Genomic DNA, 19,850 nt, shown 5'->3' with positions numbered 1-19,850 from the left:
AAAACAAATAAAAATCAATACAACGCGAGACCTCACGTAATTTGCCGTCGGTTGGGTTGTGTGCGCAAACAACGACATCAACAACGACAACGAGAAAAAAAGGGTGCGAGAAAGCTGACCCAAATTACACCATGTCAGGAGAGCTGCTCGTCTGCATAGAATGACACCGACACCCACACACACATGGGTACGCTCTCTCACACCCTTTTCCCCTCTGATAGCACAGATTCCGCGGCCCGGTCTCGGTACCATTTCACAGGCCTCCATTGCATGGTAGTCTGGTTGATAGCAAAAACCATTTTCCAGACGGGCTGATGATTCAGGCCGCGTCCAGACGCCGCCGACATACGCCAGACGTTCGGTAAGCACAATTTTAACGGACAAATAATACCATCCCCAACAAGCCGTCGTCACGCCATCCGGAGGCGCGCGGACGAGATACAGACGCCGGCGTTGATGTTCACGACCTTTCCCAAGGTAATTTCCAGTACGCCCCGCGAGGGCGCTCCCATTGACGGGAGGTGTTGGAGCATGTTGGAGAGTGTGAGTAGGGAGTGAGAAGAAGAAAGAAAGAAAGTTGTGGGTGCTATTTTCTGCTCCATTTTGTCTGTCCCTCGTGTGTACTGTCTTGCCTTCCAAGTAAACATATGAGCAGGATTAGCTGGCGGATCTCTTTGGGGAAGATACCATTTTGACGGATATACTCTCCACTGAGCTATCAATCTCCATCGACTGCTTGTTTGTGCGCCGTTTGGTGCTTCATATTTTATCGCGATCCAACACTGTGTTTACTTATTTTCTCAGTGCAATCTCAGTGTCTCTACAGCTTGAACGACCCATAAAACCGTTTGCAACCCTGTTGCAAAATTCTTCGTTTTTGTTGTGTGCCTCCAACTAACCTCCAATAGAATGCACAACTGCAGACGAGATAAGCTTACAACAAAGCAAGCAAACGAATGCAATAGTGATTTTGCAAATCCCAGACACACCTTGTTGAGTTATCAGATACAGACCGGTGACCTTGAGAGACGCGTCGAGTCCGGGGCTACGTTATCTCTCAATGAACTTTTTTTCCCCGGAGGTACAGTATTGGGGACGGTAAATGAATGGTCTGGAGGCTCCAACATGTCCAGCCTGTGTCCAAATGTCGAGGGGTAGCGTGTTCTCCTCTCCAGGGAGCCGAAGCCACCCCAAAGCTAATTGGAAGCCCTAAATTGGATTTCCCCTCAGTGACTTCCAGTGTGTGTATACAGTTGGCTAGTCGACTCCTCCACCACCCAGACCAGACATATCCATACGATTTGCGCTAGAGGAGCTAATAGAGGTTGAACGATGCACATAACGAGCGACCATTTTTTTCAGTTTCAACCGAAATAGGTCAACTCGCCCCAACGTCGGACATGCATGGGGACGAATAAAAAAAACCAACAAGGGACAACAAAGTTGCCAGACGGCGGTATGCACAACGTATGACGCACTTCCGGCTTTCGATCCCTACGTGCGGGAGTTTGCTGGTCGCGTTGTCTGGGGTTAGGATTGTTATTACACAGTGCCGAAACTAAGTTGTCTAGTTGGATTTCTAGTACTTTATAATTGAATTTAGAACGGGAATACTAAAGACCTCTTATACAAAGATACTCCCCTGCTACTTTTAGCTACAAAACCTCCAAAGACTCAAAGCCCACTACGTACCTTTCGTGCCTCCGCTTGCCACCAAAGACAACATGTCCGCCACCATTCGCGGGAGGAATGGTCGTCACGGTAACGGTGTTGGCAGTGACACTCGTACTACTTCCGGTGGGGGTTGCCACTACTCCTCCTCCGCCGCCGCCGCCACCACCACCCCCTCCACCGCCCGTATCACTGGGCAGGGGTTCTACTTTCACCGCCTTCAGCATGATGTCATCACCGATCTTCAGGATGCTGATGCTGTTGTTGTTGCCGCCGGCCACCTTTAGCAGCTGGTTGGCGACGACTGTCGCTCCACCGGCACCACCGCTACCTATCACGGGTGTGATCGTCGCACCACCGCTCGCTATCGTGGCCCCACCACCCGTACCGACCGCCGTTGCCGCATTCAGTGCACTGAGCGTACTGGCACTCAAGCCGATGATCGTCGCGGTCGCGGGTGTAGTGGCCGTCTGTTGCCGGGCCGTCTGCTGCTGCTGCTGCTGCTGGGGCTGGTGCGGCTGCTGGATGCTGACTATCGTGCCGATGGGCAGGGCCGTCGTCGTTCCCGATTGTCCAGCCAGGATCGTCGTGCTGCCGCCGGCGATGCTGAGGATTTGCGGCGCTTGCTGAAGGATCACGCTGCCCGCACTCGTTCCACTCGTTCCACTCGTTCCACTGCTGCTGCTCGCTGACACACTCGGATTTGTGCTGACAATGTTTACACGGTACATGACCAACCGGGAAGGGGTAAGGAAGAAGAAAGGACTGTTTTAAAAGCGTTTTGCTGGATGTCGCTCAACGAAGCGGTTGAGATTCGATGTCGTTTGCTTCCGATCGAGCCGAACGATCTCTATTCGATTGCAGAGATTCTTAGAGTTTTCTGGACACTTTCGCACAAGCACTCTTTGCGGTTAGTGTCTTTATTCGTAACAGAATTGGCGGAGATTCATTCCTTTCTACTCTGTACAGTTTTTCCCCAAAACTTTCTCGCGAGGAGTCTGGAGCTTGATTGTGTATTAAATAGTATTACAATGATTCTGGAAGCTACGGGCTAAAGTTTCTCCTCTTTTCTTCTATTGCACGTCGTTAAGACTATCGGCCTTTACTGGTTTGACCGTTGTTCTGTACCCCCTGTTGCGCTACAGAAGTTGTCTCATAACGCTAGAGACGTTCATATGCAGCCCGGATTGAGGACACGGTCAAGCCGCAAGCTGACCAACGTGCTGCTTCGATAGGCGTTTATATTTGCGGCACATCTCTTCGGGATCATCGTTACGCGGGACATGACACCGTCGTGTGGAGGAAGATTCGCTGAGATTCACGAAATATTATCTGGAAAGAAGAGAATGGGACATCGTGAGTATTGTTATTGGCTTTCAGCTTTCATTTCAAGAATTTTGGAGTGTTTAACGTAAATTGAAGAGACCTTTAAGATCTCGATGAATTGAAACCCATAAAATTTTTATCCATTATTCTCTTGAGCAATAGACTTCTCTTGTTGTCAGACATCTCATTTCCCAATAATATGATTCATTTCCCAGGTGTAATCCATATCTTCCGATTATCCTCGCCATAGAGCACGGACTATTTGGTTTTCCGCTAGATTAACGTCGATTTAACGATTTATTCCCCAACGGACCGACGCGTTCCGTTCTATGCTATGCTTGGCTCATCCCTCTCCGTCCCACCACGGCCACATTCCACCAGACAGACAGAACACAATGCCAAACGAGCTACCCACAACTACATCCAACCCATAAGGGTCTGCAAAAATCGATCCACCACTACCAAACTCGCTGTGTGGAGCGTACATTGAAGAAAAAGCTGCTCGAATAAACAAAACCCACGCCCACCCAAACCCAAACAGGGGGTAACGCAACGCTCCGGCAAGCTCTGAAACAGCAGAGACACCCGAGACGACCGACCGAGGGCATTGAAAATGCAGCACAAAACATGAAGCCCTTGTACAGTTATCAAGTGCAAGGTGCGCCTTTGCCGCTCGGCAACGTTTTGGCACGGTATAGACAAGCAGGGGTTTATTGGCGTAGGTCGGACAGAATCAATGGACCATCTCATACAGCCGCACACACACAAACACACATAAGCCTGCCCCGGTGTGGGTGGTACTCACCGGTGTGTCGTAGCCATGGTGAGAAGTTTCCTTCCTCTGTCCGCTCAACTTTTCTCAGATCACGCTATGGCGAGATGTGGTGAGAAAAATCGATCGCTTTTCTGAGTGCTTTTCTCACAGTGCCAATGTGTGTGTGTGTCTGGCTCAGTGTTTGGAAAAGCGTGGAAATAGACACTCAGACGAGCAGGCCATTAAACCTAAACAAAATAATATACATAGCTGGGAGTTGCACTCAGCCCCAGCCGCACGGGGAGATGGTGGCGCGAATGGTGGAAAATCGTGTCGCCACTCACTTTCCTCTTCGCTTACTCTCGCTCGCGAGTCTGCGGAAAGCGAACGATGGTGCTAGCAGCAGCAGAGCGCTAACGCCAGACAAAGGCCGGTCATGCTTTTCCTTTTCGATGAAATGTGAGTTTTTCTTTTATTGTGCAGCAAAACGTCAAGCACTATCCTAACAAGAAGCAAGTTGTTATTCGCATCTGTCAACAGACTTTGTTTTTATAATCCTAGATGAGTCTCGTTTACGTATTTTCATAACATTTAACATTCAAATCACTCAATTGATTCAATGCTCATTTTAAATCCTTTGCTGTTATTTTTTCATTAACGTCTTCTCAAAGACAGTTCTCCCACTAAAGGCTCTTGAATTCGACATCAGTCCCTTGATCAAATTGACTCCCACATTGTGAATTTTTGCTACGGTCATTTGCAATTTTGTGCATTTAGCAAAACTTCCACAGAAGGGAATAGGAGCACAATGTCCGGCAAGGAATGCATGAACGCATCAATAGGTGCCGTCCATGCTTCGAGTTTCCCCCCTCTGCCAAGAAGTTAAACAAACAAAACACAACGACAAGCCAACATCAAAGAATTGATTAAACGATGGAAAGTGATTGACTAGGACAGGACAACAGCACGGCGAACACTGCCATTAGACGAGCTTTTCCCCAGACCATTTACCATTTTCCTTTCGAACCTATCGAAGCGTAAAGAAAGTGCAACTGGCTTGACCGTCGTGGGCGTTTTGGGGAGTTAAGGATGATAAGCAATTTGTTTGTTCAATGGGGGTGTTTTTGTTGTGTCAAGGTTCTTATAAAATTCCACTTATAAATACAAACAGTCATATAAAAGGTAGGGAAATAATCCTCAAAAATGTAATATTCAGTTCAATCCTGTATGTATGTATTTATGTATTTGAAGTATTTGTTAAAATGTTTAATGTTTAAATGTATTGCAATGAATTTAAACTTGACAGTGTATTATGTAAGAACAGAGTAGTCAACAAATCGTTGAAAAAGCAACCATCACTATCACACAAAGAAACACCAACCATTTTCATTCGGCGCAAATATACACAGAGACCTATTACGCTCTGCAGCAAGAGCGCAATTTTCAAATGAAAACACATTCCGCATCGCTGAAAGGAAAGCGAAAATCGTTTTCCCAACACCAAGATATCCCGCCATATATTTTGCCAGCAAGGAGGATCCTTCCTTCTGAGCTTAAAAGAACATTTCGCTCCCACACTTACCTCCCCCGAAGGCACGGGGGAAGAGGCAAAATCATCCACCTAGCAAACGAACGAGCGAACGAACGAACATCCTTTTGTGTCGTCTGAATTTGTGTGTTGTGGAGCAGCAAAAGAAAAAAAAGAAAAGAAAACGGAAGCTTCGTCCCGTCTTCTCGTCTAATGAATACTCATAAAAAATGTATTTTCTTCGCCTCGCGACAGAAACCAACGCAGCGCTTCGTTTGCTTTTCCATTCGTTAAATCGACCTTTCCCAATGTGCTGGAGGCCACAACACATCGAACAACGGCGGAGCGACTTGGCAGAGATCCCTTTTTTTATTATTTTTCCTGCATTTTGCTACAGCCCTCCTGCACCGTGCTAAAGGCGCTTAGACATTACCATCGAAAATACATAAGAATTTAGGTCAATGCAGTACTTTGAACATATAAACGGTACCCGGGTCTCTCTCTCTCCACGGCATCAGCTCCACTTTGCTAGACCTTCACCATCCACCAGAAGGGCAACGTCGAGAATCGTCTGGCAAACGCAAAACGGTGCCTCCCACATAAGTGATATAGAGAGAAAGAAAGAGAGAAAGAAAAAGAGAAAGAGAGAGAGAGAGCGTCGAAAATGGAAAACTGACGCTAAATCGAAAAGTCGAAAAGAAAAGCAAGGTGGCGATGGGAGTGCTTCGCCATCCCAGTATGGCGACCTACCCTAAGGTATTTTCCATTTTTCACGGAAAGCAATCGCACCTCTGAGTGTCTCTATGTGTGTGTGTGTTTTTGTGCTGTACATATATACATTGACGCACACGACAATATACATTTTGCGTTTCGCCGTTTCTGCCTTGCAGCATTTTCGTACATAAGCCAAATCTATTACGAGACAAATAACAGTCAAAAATAGGGAAAAGCTTTTGCAAAAATGATCCGAAATCTTAGTGCTATTGTTCGCAGCATGGAAATGTCCTGTCTTGGCGTACAGGTGGGTAGTTTCGGAAAATAACAAAACTTTTTAAAACACAGCGTTCCTGCTACAGGCATCCCAAAATGATCTCCAATCTCAAGGGATACGAATGCCGTGCTGGTAGCAACAACAATGACGGACGGGAAAGTCAAGCTCAAGGAGAACTGCGTCCAACGACTCCATTCTGGCACTGGAAACATGGTCTGGTACATAATATGTCCCCCGGGTTTAGCGTTGGTTTTTCCCTTTTGCCATGCTACTATTTACTGACAGACACCTGCAGGAAGCCGAGCATCGCTTGATATTGTGCAATCGCCACACGCCACAGCAAGGCTGACGGGGCACACGCGTGGTTGCAAGGGGAGTGTGTTCCCGTTCGTCGTCTACTGCCCCTGTTTGCATCACTTTCCCCCCTGTATGCTGGGGGCCATTATAAGTGCCAGACTCGCACAAAGGACGAAGCTAGAGACGAAGGTATCGGTCCCGTATCGGATGAGCAGTTGTTTCCGCCCGGAGTCTGGCATTCCCGACGCCACACGCCAGACTTGCGCAGTAGCGCGGTCACTCCAACCGGGGCAAACCGAAATTCGGGGTCATAGGTCATGGTTTCGGTTGCAGATCCTTGTTTTTTTTTGCACAGTTTACACAGGGCGGAATGTGTTCAGTGTTCTATGTAACGGTGGCGCTTTATGGAGTGTAGCACATTTCACCCTTGGTGCCTTGGTGGGTCGTGGTGTGGAGCATCCGCTACCCGTATGAGAGCGGTGCAGTCTGTGCGGGTGGAGATGAAGTTACAGCGTAATTTGCAAAAAAGAGGAGATTATTGTCAATGTCGACCGGGTTGGGTTAAGGTTATTTCAAGGACTTTCCATTTCGAAACGCTGTGCTGCTGGCAGGCGTTGTTTTAAGGATTTTACTTTCACGAAATGAGTGGCATAGGTTGCATTGCATTGAAAGGTGTTGCAATTGTTCGGTTAATGCGATTATCTGCGAGAGGCTGAATGTCCTTTTTAGGAGAGCACAGGAGAAATATCTGTCTGGGAAATGCAAAGCATTACTTGAGGGCTTTATCTTCCAGGAACTGTACTTAAGGAGCTTCCACAAAATGCACTTAGAATTCTGTTGGAAGAAATTGCTACTGATAAATAAACTTTCAGACACTAATAACAACTCAATAGTTTCGATAACTTATCACATTCATCGAAATATTTCAAACAACTACAAAATTTCGAAAAAATCTCAAAGCTATGCACCAATACCTACTTTTAGGAAGAAAATCAAAGGCTGTTTTTGATAGCATTGAAATCAATTTTGAAACTATAAAATTGTTATCATATTATTTAGTAAAATCTATTCATAGAAGATGCCACTCGAAGAAAACGAAAACTGAAGTCCTACTGAAGCTTCCAACATCTTTCCGGGAGATGGCGCTATCATTTCCAAGTGCTACGGTGAAATATTTCACCGCAACTTTTCAGCCCTTTGAACATTTCAAACTGTGCTACGTTATACCAGATTCTTCCACAGTCGACATAGCAATGAGGTCGACATATAGTCGACATGCTGTGAAACAGAAACTGCTGGATGGAAAATGGAAAAGCTTCTGCGAGCAAAAGCTTCTTCAAATGGAAATCTAAGACCGTTGTTTTGAGAAACATTATCATAACGAATATTCACGCTTTTCTTTGCATTATATTACGTGTCTAATTGCTGTTACTATTCTCCACAGGTCACTGGGACACTACGGTACGGCCAACTGAATCATCATAATCATAAAGAAATTAAGTCGTTGCTTATCACCCAACACCACCCGAAACACAGCTAATTTCCACAGAACACGCTTCCGCTTATCATTTCTCTTCATTTCTACGTGGCCACGCGCCTCCTCCCCGTATATGGAACGGAAGTAGCTTTCAAACTTCTTGCTAAAACAAGTCTAACAACACAACCGCGAACCGGATTTCGTAACGCCGCCAGTGCCAAGAAACCATGAGCTATGAATCTTGAGCCACCCAGCAACCACCTACGCACGGGCGGGGAAAAGCTAGCGACCGAGGAAAAATGGGTCATCATTTTTCTTCATAAAAACGCCTTCCGATAGGTTGGATAATAATGTCGCCCCATTTCGCGATCAGTGGGGTTTGGCGGGAAAGTTCGTTGACATTTTCTGCTTCTGCGAAAGATGTGGCCGTTCGCTCGTCTATCGGTTCCTCTGCAAGATGCAAGCATGTCACATGCTTTTATCGCGTAGTTTGTAATGTATTGCGTAGATGTGCTTGTGGTTTCTTCCATCTCCTTGATTAAACGGTGTCCCTCTGCCCTTGTGCATCGCTCACTCGCTGGGGGACAGGAAACCGATCCATAGACGCTCGGCAGGATAAGCGTGCGAAAAAAGCTCATTAGGAGTTTTTTCATGCAACACACCGCACCATATAAACTTCTCCGAATAGGCACCGGAAAAGGGCCCTTGGTGGGGTGAGGAGGTTTTGTATAAAGCATAGCTTCATCAATCAAACTGATCTAGGTTGGTCAGCATTCGATAGCGTTGTCAGTTTTTCCGACCACACAAAACAAAGGCAGGACCATTCATCCTCGCAACGAAAATTTATGAGGAAATTTCCCAAGAAAAAAAAGCTACCAATGTGTGTTAGATAAACAAAAGCCTAATAAATAAGAAAAACTATCCAGAATGAACTTATTCCTTTCACGAAAGCATTAGCAGTAACATTAGCATGACCAACTGGCCCAATTAACATTTTATGTCCTAAAATTAATAAAATTACTAAAAATATCATTCGTGACATCCTTGCTGCAAACTAGAGCTCCGCCCGACCCCCCGCTGCCAGACGGAATTGGCCGTGCAGGCTCGGGGGGACCCTACTTCACATAAAAACCGAAACCCCATTCATTCAATTAATTTCGGAACGCTGGTCCCAGACTGTTAGCCGGCCATCATTGCCAGAGCCAGCCGAAGCTTTCGGGGTGAGAGTACGCTAAACGCGTTCGCCTTCCTTCGTAGTTTGTTTGCGTGACGCTCCGGTGGCATGATGAAGAAGAGCGGTGGGAAAAGCTTCAGTGCGTGAGGACACCCGAGGTAGAGAAGGATATGCCGGCGGCGGCGTGCGAAAAGAAATACGCTCACCGAGGCTCGCCCGTTAAATGGTAGACCTTTACAACCCCAAAAAACACTCACACACACACCGATCGATAAAGGCCAGACAGATGCGCGACGCGATGGTGGTCCTTTGTGGACGGGCTGGGAGATTGGGAGTGTTTGTGTGAATTTTCCTCCGTACCCTGTACCACACGGACTACTCCTTCACGGACACCCGGAGGGACAAGAACGAATCGCACACGCAAAACCTATCGTACGATGGGAAAAGCTACAAACGAGCCAGATAGGTTCATCGGGTTCGAGAGGCTTCAATGTGTCTTGCCCGAAATCTTCTCATCCTGGGGAAGGCTGGTAGTGTTCGGAGCAGCTTTGCGTAGGCGGAAGCCACTTGAATGAAAGCGCTCGTAATAAGTGTTGAATGAGCCACGGCGGCGGACTGTGAATAAGGATGTGTGAATGTTATTTATTGCGATTTTCTTTCCCGGGTGAGAGTGAGTGCTGCACAAATAGAGGAAGTATTCGGAAGTCCAATAAAACGGATGCTAGTACAGCTGATTAGGTCTTTCAAAGTAAGCCTATTCCAGGAAAACCGGATCAAAGTCAAAACAAACTTAATAATGGACTAACTTCGGCTTAACTTTAGTTTCACTTTAGTAAAATGCGTTGGCCATAACAACACAAAGTGTTTCTTGAGATATTTTAAACGCATAGTTACCCAAATTGCCTGTCAAAAGGAACATTAACTGGTCACTGCTCCCATCGTTTGCAGAGACTTTCAACACTGATCACTTTCTGCCTACATATTTTCCTTCATTTGCAAAGGGTTGATTGAGCTTGCCAGAATTGTCTTATACATCATCTTGCTGAACAAACTTTTGCCCTTTCTTGCTTGCCAGCAGCTACGCAGCAAAAAAGTAATAAGCAGACATCAAACTAACAGCGTGTGGCTCATCACTCCCGCCCTGGAAACCAGGCGACGTGACGAGCCAAGCGCCTCCATCGTTACACGTTCCTTTTCGTTACTCCGGCTTGGGGCGTTCTTAAGACCCCGTGCTTGCCGAGCGCCTCCACAGTTTCATCTCCTTGGCAGATCCCCATCGCCGCTGGACGTAGGCGTTTTTATCCTCCCAAACTTCCCGCAAAGTAGCGCACAACCTCCTGGCTGGAATATTATTTTGGCCCTCTTGGCTTGGCGGTTTGCTGCTTACTTCACTTCGGAATTTCGGATTCCTTATCGATGGCGACGGTTGGTGTACATCATTCGAGCCACGTGAAAGTAATGAGGGCACCTTTTTTCCGCATCGCGCGAGACTGTTTTCCTTCTCACGAACCTGCGTGCAAGTGTGTGTGTGTATGTACCAGTGTGCTTTCCATTGAACCTTGCGTGAACCCGCAAAAGGACCCAGAGCACCACCAAACGCGCTCCGCAAACAGACAGACGACGTCAGCCGACGTACGACGCGTGCTGGGCGCGTGAGCCACATTGGGTTCGTTGGCTGCCGGGTACGCTTGCGACTAAATTATGGTCCGAAACCACATCCCCTCCCGGTCCGTCCGTCTGCCTTTTGAGGCCGGCTTTAAACCACATCGTTCGACCGAAATTCAGACATGGCCTTACGCGCTTCGGTGTAACATTAAAGGGGCGGCTTCCGTCTGGTAATGTTGTTGTTTTTTTTCTGAATGTTCCTTGGGACCATGGGGTTTACCGGGTTTATGGTTTGTATCCTTTTTCGCGTCCCTTTCGTAACAAATAAAACACCACGCTCAACCACCAGCGGCTTCTTTTAATGGGGTAGCTGAACTTTATTCGGGTCTCGGGTGTATACCGGGGTTCGGTTGTGTTGTAAAAGGGCAACCAGACGCTAAACTTCCAAACAGGCAGAAGGAAGGCCTAGTGGAGGCGAACAGCGGAACGGGGGATATATCCTCCGCTTGCCATTCAACCGCATTAGAAATGGATTAAACCCCTGGTTCCAATATAATCCACTGCGGCGGGGAACGGTCACAGTTATTAACTGGACCAAGGCTGCGAGATGTATGATGTCTGGGCTGGGGCTTTGCTTTAGGCACCTTCCCCAACGGTGTAATGAACTGTTGTGAACATCCGTATGGGACAAAGCCCTATTCAGATGAAACTTGCTGCTTCACAAATGAATCGTCAAACTCTCTTCTTTTTTTTATCCGATGTGTACATTCCATCCACCAAGGGTCGGGAAGGTTTACCTCATACACATCCAAGTGTCAGACATTCTTTTCACAAAACATTAGAAACCGCGGATGGATACGGGGGTCAGACATTGGACATTGTGTTTGTTTTGACATGGAGCGACATGTTTTTGATGGAGTTTTACCTCCGGAACGTCTGGAACGGTTCTCTATTATGATTGCGATGGACAGATTTAACGGAACAATCATATGTAATAGAAAATATGACGAAACAAAGACATTGGATTATCCTACAAACTAACTGTGACTGCTCGACTGGGACCTGTAAGCAATAAAAAGTCTACAAACTAACTTACATGTCCAATAGTGGAACTGTCAAAACAGTTACGTTTTTTGCATTCTTCTATTTTCTTCTTCTTGTCGTTAAAATGAGTCATTGCACATTATTCTTTTTAACATAACCAACAAATCTATGCTTTCTCGTCATAAGATATGTGATGATGGCCTAGAAGCAGATTTGAACCCACTACCTGTAGTGTGTAAAGCAAACGGTTTGGCAATACACTACGAAGCGCTCTTTCAGCTGGGCTGTAAGAATACGCTTTTAAGCAAACAAAAGGAAGGCTCTCCGTAACTTTCGTTCCATACCCAAATTCAATTTAAACCTCTTTAAATTTCATGTACCGTCGGAATATGATTGCGTTTTAAATTTTTAAATTGTCTACAGCACCGCCCCGGATAAATATATCCCCTAAAATGTATTTTACGTCCCACGTAGTTACCCTCGCCGAAGGTGATTGGTTCCAAATTCCCTCCCCTTAAAAGATTACTTGCCAGCATGAATATCTTCACCACACACACACACACACAGGGGAGCAGAATATTGCCGCGGCATAAAACTCACACTCACACGCTCGGCAGGAAATTAACACCACATGTGTCCTTAATCGATCGATCAGTTGCTTTCCTAATTGAATTGTACCCACCAACGAGACGCACCGTGCCCTTGCGTCTTATCCTTTACGATAGGAACACACACATTAAGAACTCACATATTTTCCATAACGTTTGCGTCGAGCAAAAAAAAGAGACATACACCAGTCGACGTTTTAATTTGAATTTTCCATCCGTCGCACGAGCCTGGACGACCTTTTGTTTTTCTTTTTTTTTCTTTTTTCATCTCACGCATAGGTGTTACTCGGGCTGGTTAAAAGGGAGTTTGCAAATTGTATTAAATTGTATTATCATTACCATTCGCAACCTTCACCCCTTGTGGATGATTCGTTCGAAAATCGTTTATTGATTTGTGCAAAAGCTGCACAGGAAAAATACGGTACCAATTAAAATTCATTTTCCATAACGTTAATGCTTGATTCTAATCGGGCTCGCTTTGCCCATCTAAAGAAACACTTTTACTTATTTTCCATGTAGCAACGGCTCCGAAACCGTAAGATACGATTCATTCAAAATTCATTCCTCTCAACACACACAAAAAAAACCGGGAGGGAAAGAACACCATGTTGCAAAATGCAAACATCTCTCCCTTCTAAACTTGCGCCAAACGCACACACACACACACAAAAAGTATTGCGTTGCACACAAAAGCTTGCACCGAAAGTGAACTAAACAGGACAACGTACTCGCTTGCATATGCAACAACCCTGGGGAGGCAGAAACAGTAGCAGCAGCAACAAAAAAAGTCCGATGACTTTCACCTTGAATTTACAGCGCAATGTCAATCAGCCCCGCCACCGTCTGGGTCGCTCTTCCGGAGTTGCCCCACCCATTCGGTTTGGTGGAGGGGTAGGGAAAGCAAACAAGCGATGCACCGAAAATGCACCACCTCTCCCACAAGCTGCGCCGTTAGTGAATTTAGAGGGTTTTTGTTTTTCCCACCACCTCTCCCAGGGGGAACACGGCGCGCCAAATCTTCCAGAAGGAAGGTTGGAGGCCATCAGCCGCGCTTACACGCCCGGGGCTCGGGAGTCGGGCAGATTCAGCAGCAGAGACTGTTCAACAAGCTGCAAGACAAGTAGAAATGAGGGATGAAGCGCAACAAAAACCACCACCACCACAATCAGCAAAAGCGTTCGCGAGAACTGAGCGCGAATGAATTATTAATGGCGCGAGATAAAACTGTTGACTTTGAGATTTTCATGCACGAAGGCAAGGAAGAGAGGCAGAAAGAATGGAGGAGGAGGGGGGGGGGCAAGAGCGTTACATCAAAAAGCAGTCAGTATAACTGTCAAAAGAAGCGTTGTTGCGAAAAAGAAAAGAAACACTGAACACGAACCGTTTCGATGGACTTCTTCCGTGGCATTGCATTCGTTGCAGCTTATGGTTGCTTTTTTTAAGGTTTCTTTTCACTGTAACCTCAACATCGTTTCGCTGTTTAACGATGCTGTCCGGGCCCGGATGAGTTTGACATGTTTGAATAAATATCTTCATTAAAAATGACCACCTTTTTTCCCCCTTTCACGACTTCCACAACACAGAGAAGTCCAAACATTCATCAGCGCGTTGTTTTAAACATGATTTAAAAAAAAACATTTCATTGGTTTCTTTAAATTCTTTTGAAAAAATAACCAGAATGGGTACAAATTATTCCAAACGAAAGCAACCCTGCTAACTCGATGACAGCCAACGCGACAAATGCACCACGATGCTCTCGCTCATCCACTCCCCCGTCCTCAAGTGACGATGACGAACAAGAGGCTGACTGGTGGCGATGAAGTGCAGCGAGGTGCATCCGCCGCGTTGCGTTTGCGGGCACAGCACCAAAAACTGCACACCAGAGAAATGACCCACTGTCGAGGAAATGTGCATCCCCACGACGGTAGAGCGCGCACTGCAGGCGCAACTGCACTTTCTGTTGAGGTAGTCCTGTGATCCGGTGCAGTTGCTGTTTTCCTTTCTGTCACTTTCTCTTGCGAACGGGATGCTTGTACAAGGAGAAGGAAAGATGTATTGAATAAATTACCTTGTTTGTTAACTATTCGTTGTAATTTATACGATTGTTTGGTCTATTTTTAAGCACAATTATTCGTCACCGAACACGCACACACACACACACACGCCGCGATAGAAATTAATGCAGAAAGCTTTCGCACCCAGCGTCGCGCTTACGCGTTAATAATTCTAATCGAATGCATCGAATGCATAAAGCAAACGGAATAAATATATCATTCCGTCAAATGAGGTCATCGTCGATAAATCAACCCAGCACGGCCGTAGACAAACCGTCCCCACCACCACCCTTTTCTTGGAGCACGTACAAGCGACGATGCAACTGCAGCTCAAACCATTGTCCACCGCCTCCCCCTAAGCTTCCCCCTGTCGGCCTTTCCCTGTCTTCAAGCCAGTTGATTGAATTGAACCGAACAGAAAACAGACAACAGCAAAAAATGTCAGCATGCAATGCGAAATCACCTTCTCCCCCGAAACAATCATGCATACATGATCGATTCACACGAGGGTAAGAAACACACCGACGCACACGTACAAACAAAAGCCCCCAATCAATGACGGGGCAAGGTCATTTTCATTGCGATTTTGGCCGTTTTATGACACGATTTTTATCGCGCGGATTCGCTTCCTCCTTCGCCCCCCCCCCCCCCCTTTCCCCCGAGATGCACATGCACCGCGCGTTGTGCATGAACATTGCAAGCGAACATTGGTGTGGCTGTCTGCCCGCATTTCGCTCATTGTTTCTGTCGCACCGTGTGTTGCTGTGCAGTGTTTTGTCACTTCCCTTTTCGCCACGCCAGGGGAAACGATCGCAAACAAAAATGGTAACACTGACGGTAAAGTTGCAGCGGCGAAGAAGCAGAAACGATTACTGGGGCCATTTTCATTAGCGTTATTGCGGCTGTGGCACTTTCACTGATTTGATGCTGTTCTGTGTGGTTTGCTTTGCAGCAAATCAAATGCCAGACAGGCGCAAAGATTCAGCAAAGACATTGAAACATTTTATGATTATTTTAACTTTAAGGTATTTTCTAATTATTATTTCGCTTCTCCATTCATTCCCTCACAGCTCGTCCAACGATGATAAGATGAACGAAATAAAATAACATAATCACTGAAAACAACCTCCTCCGTCGCACGCCTCCCCGCCGCCGCCCGCTGGTTGCAGATTGTGCAACAACACAATTACGTGCAGGAAGACAATATGCAATCGGCTCGTGCATAAACGCCACGCAATCGCTACCACGAGGAATAAACAAACGAATGTTGCAAAAGCAAAGATGAATTGAGCGGAAATGAAAACCGGCGATCGTTAGGTCTGACACTGATGGGGGGGGGGAGTTGCAAAAAACAAACCAAAAAACCATCAGCCTTCAAGCTCGCTGCGTTCATTATCGCACCCCTCCTCCACCACCAAAACGTGGCTACAAATTCGGGGCAGTGTTTCATTGCGATGGCCCCCCCAAAAAAGAAATGAAAACGGGACACACACACAAATATTCACAAAATTCAAACGACCCCCCAAAAAAAAACATTTACGCAAATAACTGCGCACGAAAATGCAGCCGAACTTGCGGGAAAAACCACGCAGTTTCAGCGACGCAAGACGCGCAAACCAAGTGTGTGTGTGTCTATGTGCTGGTGCTCCCTGTGCCCTGTGAAGATTTGTCCTTCACCCCGTGGCTGTAGTAGCAGGCTGGCAGCACGGTCGTATTTCAAACCGATGCAATCTTGTCGTGCGTTATTTTTGTTGCCATTTGCGAGAAGAAAAAAAAACAAGACGAATCACATGTCCGCACGGGATAAACACAGTGGCGGCGCATTAAAACAAAAAAAAAACAGACGTTATCCGCCACCAGCATCCGACACCGTTAGAAAGCCATATGTGTGCTGCATTTATGACGCTGCGACCGTGCAGGAAAGCGATAGGAGGCGGTACCGGTTTTTTTAATTATTTTTCCCTTTTTCGCCTGTTTGCAAATTCAGTTGCAAATGCGAAAACAATTCTTCATCAGATCAACCAGATGATTTTTCGTTTCGTTTGCACCGTTTCTTTTGCTTAACAGCTGCAACAGCGAGCAGAGGGGAGGAGGGGAGGGCAGCGATGGATTAAGTCATCGGCAGTGCAGAAGAGCAGCGGGTCAGCAGGTGACCTTAACCTCAGGCGAAAAAGTGAAACTGTAATCAATTTCTCATTTTTATTTTTATCTCACATCTCACCCGACGTGTGGCTGCTGCATTCCGTCGTGTGCAATAGAATTTGCACACTGAGGCAGGCGGGTGGGTAGGAGAAGAAGCGCTCCCATTACTGCAAGTGTGCAAGCTTGCAACAAACGCCGATTCACCCCGCCCCCCTCTAACACGAGCGTAAAAAGGAGGAAAGAACAAAAATAAAACAAACAAACAAATAAAACTGCCCCGCCAAACTGCAAACAGCGCGCAAATGCACGGGCAGACACGCTCATCAAAACCGGCGACACCACATACGCACACACACACACGCCGCGGTCACCTGCAGGTCCCCTCCTCCATCCCTCACGCCAGACCTGCTCACGTCACACAGCGCGTCACTCATCATCAGCGAAATCTAAATACAAAACGCTAGAGCAATGAACTTAGCCTGGCGAACCGCGCGCACCGTCCCCGCATGGTCGGGGAGCGCAAAAAAAAACAACAACCGAAGCTGCATTAGACAGCGCACACACACACACACAAGCGCGCCCCGCGGAAGGCACATGCAAACTGCAGCGGCGCAGGTAGCAAATAGACAAATAAAATGGCCTCCCCACACACAGCGGCGTGTCGTTTTACAGAAGAACAGGAGGGAATAAACCGACCGCGTCATAGGTCGAGCGAATGCAAATTGCTCAATACTTCTCTCGTTCTCAACTCCGGATGCACTAACCCACACACACACACATGTGTGTGGAGGAGGGCAGGCGAATAGAGCGACATCAAACAGCACACAAACACATCACACATGCTCTCTAAGCCCCATCCGGAGCGTTTTGGTCAGTTTGGACTGCAGCGGGTGCAGTAAATCAGCATGCCCCACCAAACCCTTCCTCTTGCTCCACCCCGCTGCCAACACTACTGCAGTAGATGGGCCTCTATTTCCGGAAAGATTCGAGAGATTCGTTCCATTCGTACACAGTGAGAGTGAGTGACCAATATGCTGAGCGCTGCTGTGTGAGTGGCTCTAATCCGATCTATTGCAATTTGTAGCTCATCTTGGGAGGAAGCTATTCCGTTGATGTGGTTGAGTGGAGTATGCAACCCTCTCTGGAGTGTATTTACATGGAATAGACGGAACAAAACATCTAATTGAGGATCATTTCCAAAAGATTCACTATCCTGTTCCAACCATACAACTGCATAACTTCAAATAGGTTCATATTCAATCGCTAAAAGCCCATCATTTATTTCACTCACGCCTCATTTTGGCGGTCATGATACCGCCTCTGCACAGTTGTGTGGGGCACAGTTGCACAATTGGAACGGTTTCAACGTCCCCGCGCTGAACGGTCGCTGCTAAAAAGGCACAAATTACGCCACACGACATACCACATACCGCCGGGCGATCACTGACCCACACACTGGCCCACATAGATTAGAGCAGAGCGAAATTGCCGCCGGGCGCTGATGATATGACCGCAAGGGGAACTGCCGGCAGAAAGGAGTGAACTAAATGGAGCAAGAGGGCAACAATTACTGAGTAAATTGATTGCGAATGCAACAATGCTACCGCTGGTAGAGTTGTGTGTTGGGGAGCACATATTGCAGCAACATTTAAAGCACAAAAAATCAAACGATTCTATGAAACTTTTATGTTAATTAGTGTACTTAAAAGGATGTAGCTCTATTTTGTAACAAACAACAAAAAAAGTGTTATTTACGATCAACACCCAAACACACAAAGAACATTTAGAATGGGGCGCAAAAACTGCATTTCTACACACACACACCGTCTAAGCAGCTAAACATTCACCTTGAAGAAACATGACCACTATTGTTTTCACTCATGCGATACTTTCCTGCCCCACACACACACACACCGACACATGCGTACACCCATCCCACTAACCCCACACCCCGGGCCGGCAAGCACACTTCCTTTAAATGGTTCTTTCATTAAAAATGCACCAATCCCTCCCGCCCTTTTTGGCCTCGCACACAAACAAACAGTAGTAAACGGGGTCAAATGCGCCCGTGGATGAACGCACAAACATAACCAGGCAGACACATACACGCAAACATTGGGGGGGTGGGATGGTGTATGCTCCTCGAGCATCGTGCGAGGAGAAAAAGAAACCCCCGTTGCATGACTGAACGCCGGGGCACAAGCGAAACAGCTGTACTAACAGCCGATGTCTGCATTGTAGTATCGCGCGTCGCACACACTCTGTTCTTGTTAGTGGTCATGGTGGTGGTGGTGGTGTGGGTTGGGTCGATGTTGTACAGCAATTCATACATAATTACGCATGCATGCATGCTGATTGAACGTACGTGGTGGTGGTGACCGACAGCAACGCTGGATGCGAACGGACTCTGAAGGCCGGCTCTCCATGTCCATTCGTGCTTCGATCCTCTTTGCGGTAGGTTAGGGTCATCCGCAGTCTTGGCGGATGGCCGCTTCCGCGAGGCCCCACCATCGGGCCATCAAGAGCAAATCTAATTATGTCTGTCACACTGGCCCCACGTGCGCCATCGAACGGGCAAAAGAGGAGCCATAACGCATGCGACCCATTGAGCTCGCCTCGCATCATATGTCCGCTGAATGTCAAATCTAGCATTATAAGCTGCCATTGGCTGCACCGTTTTTTTACGCCAAGGACGACACACCTTTACCCACGTGAACATAAACCCATAAACATCCAACTACACTTGGGCAAGTCTGGAAATGTAGGTCATCAATGTAGCCAGAAGTCAGAAGCGCCACTAGCGCCACCACAGTGACATCAACAACACGCGTCAACATTTCGCTGAGTGAATAGACACTCTTGTCAACCCAACCCCCTCTCTCATTGAATGGATACTTCGGTGAAAGGATGTGATGAGAAGAAAGGCAAGAAAAATAGCTTCTAATCACGCCACCGGGCCTGAGGGATACTTCTGAGCTGCTAAACAGACCTGTTTTACCTTTTCTTTTCAGCAAGAACCCTCTCAATCACGCCCATTCACGGTGAGTTATTTGTTGTCCACTAAGCACTGTTATACACAAAGCGTTATACACTGCGTAGAGCATCGAGTCCAACCAATGCTTGGAGCAATTTGAAATGTTTTGTTTTTACGTTCAAATGTTGTTCTTCCCTCCTCTTGG

General features: G+C 46.9%; 1 protein-coding gene across 3 annotated transcripts in view; it reads right to left on the bottom strand.

Moving 5' to 3' along the window:
• The window catches only part of LOC4577789 (ecdysone receptor), a 131,650-nt gene that overhangs the window by 59,647 nt on the left and 52,153 nt on the right, over positions 1-19,850 (bottom strand). For all 3 annotated transcript variants that reach the window (XR_009766493.1, XR_009766492.1, XM_061661084.1), the window contains one exon: positions 1,693-3,003. Coding sequence is in view for 1 of the 3 variants with exons in the window: in XM_061661084.1 (XP_061517068.1) it covers positions 1,693-2,402 (710 nt within the window). In the remaining 2 variants the exon portion in view is untranslated. The remainder of the gene's footprint in view (positions 1-1,692; positions 3,004-19,850) is intronic.

This window comes from Anopheles gambiae, chromosome 3 (assembly GCF_943734735.2).
Source record: "Anopheles gambiae chromosome 3, idAnoGambNW_F1_1, whole genome shotgun sequence".
In the NCBI taxonomy this organism is placed as follows: domain Eukaryota; kingdom Metazoa; phylum Arthropoda; class Insecta; order Diptera; family Culicidae; genus Anopheles; species Anopheles gambiae.
The sequence above is the reverse complement of the archived record's forward strand: the minus strand, read 5'-3'. Positions and strand labels throughout refer to the sequence as shown.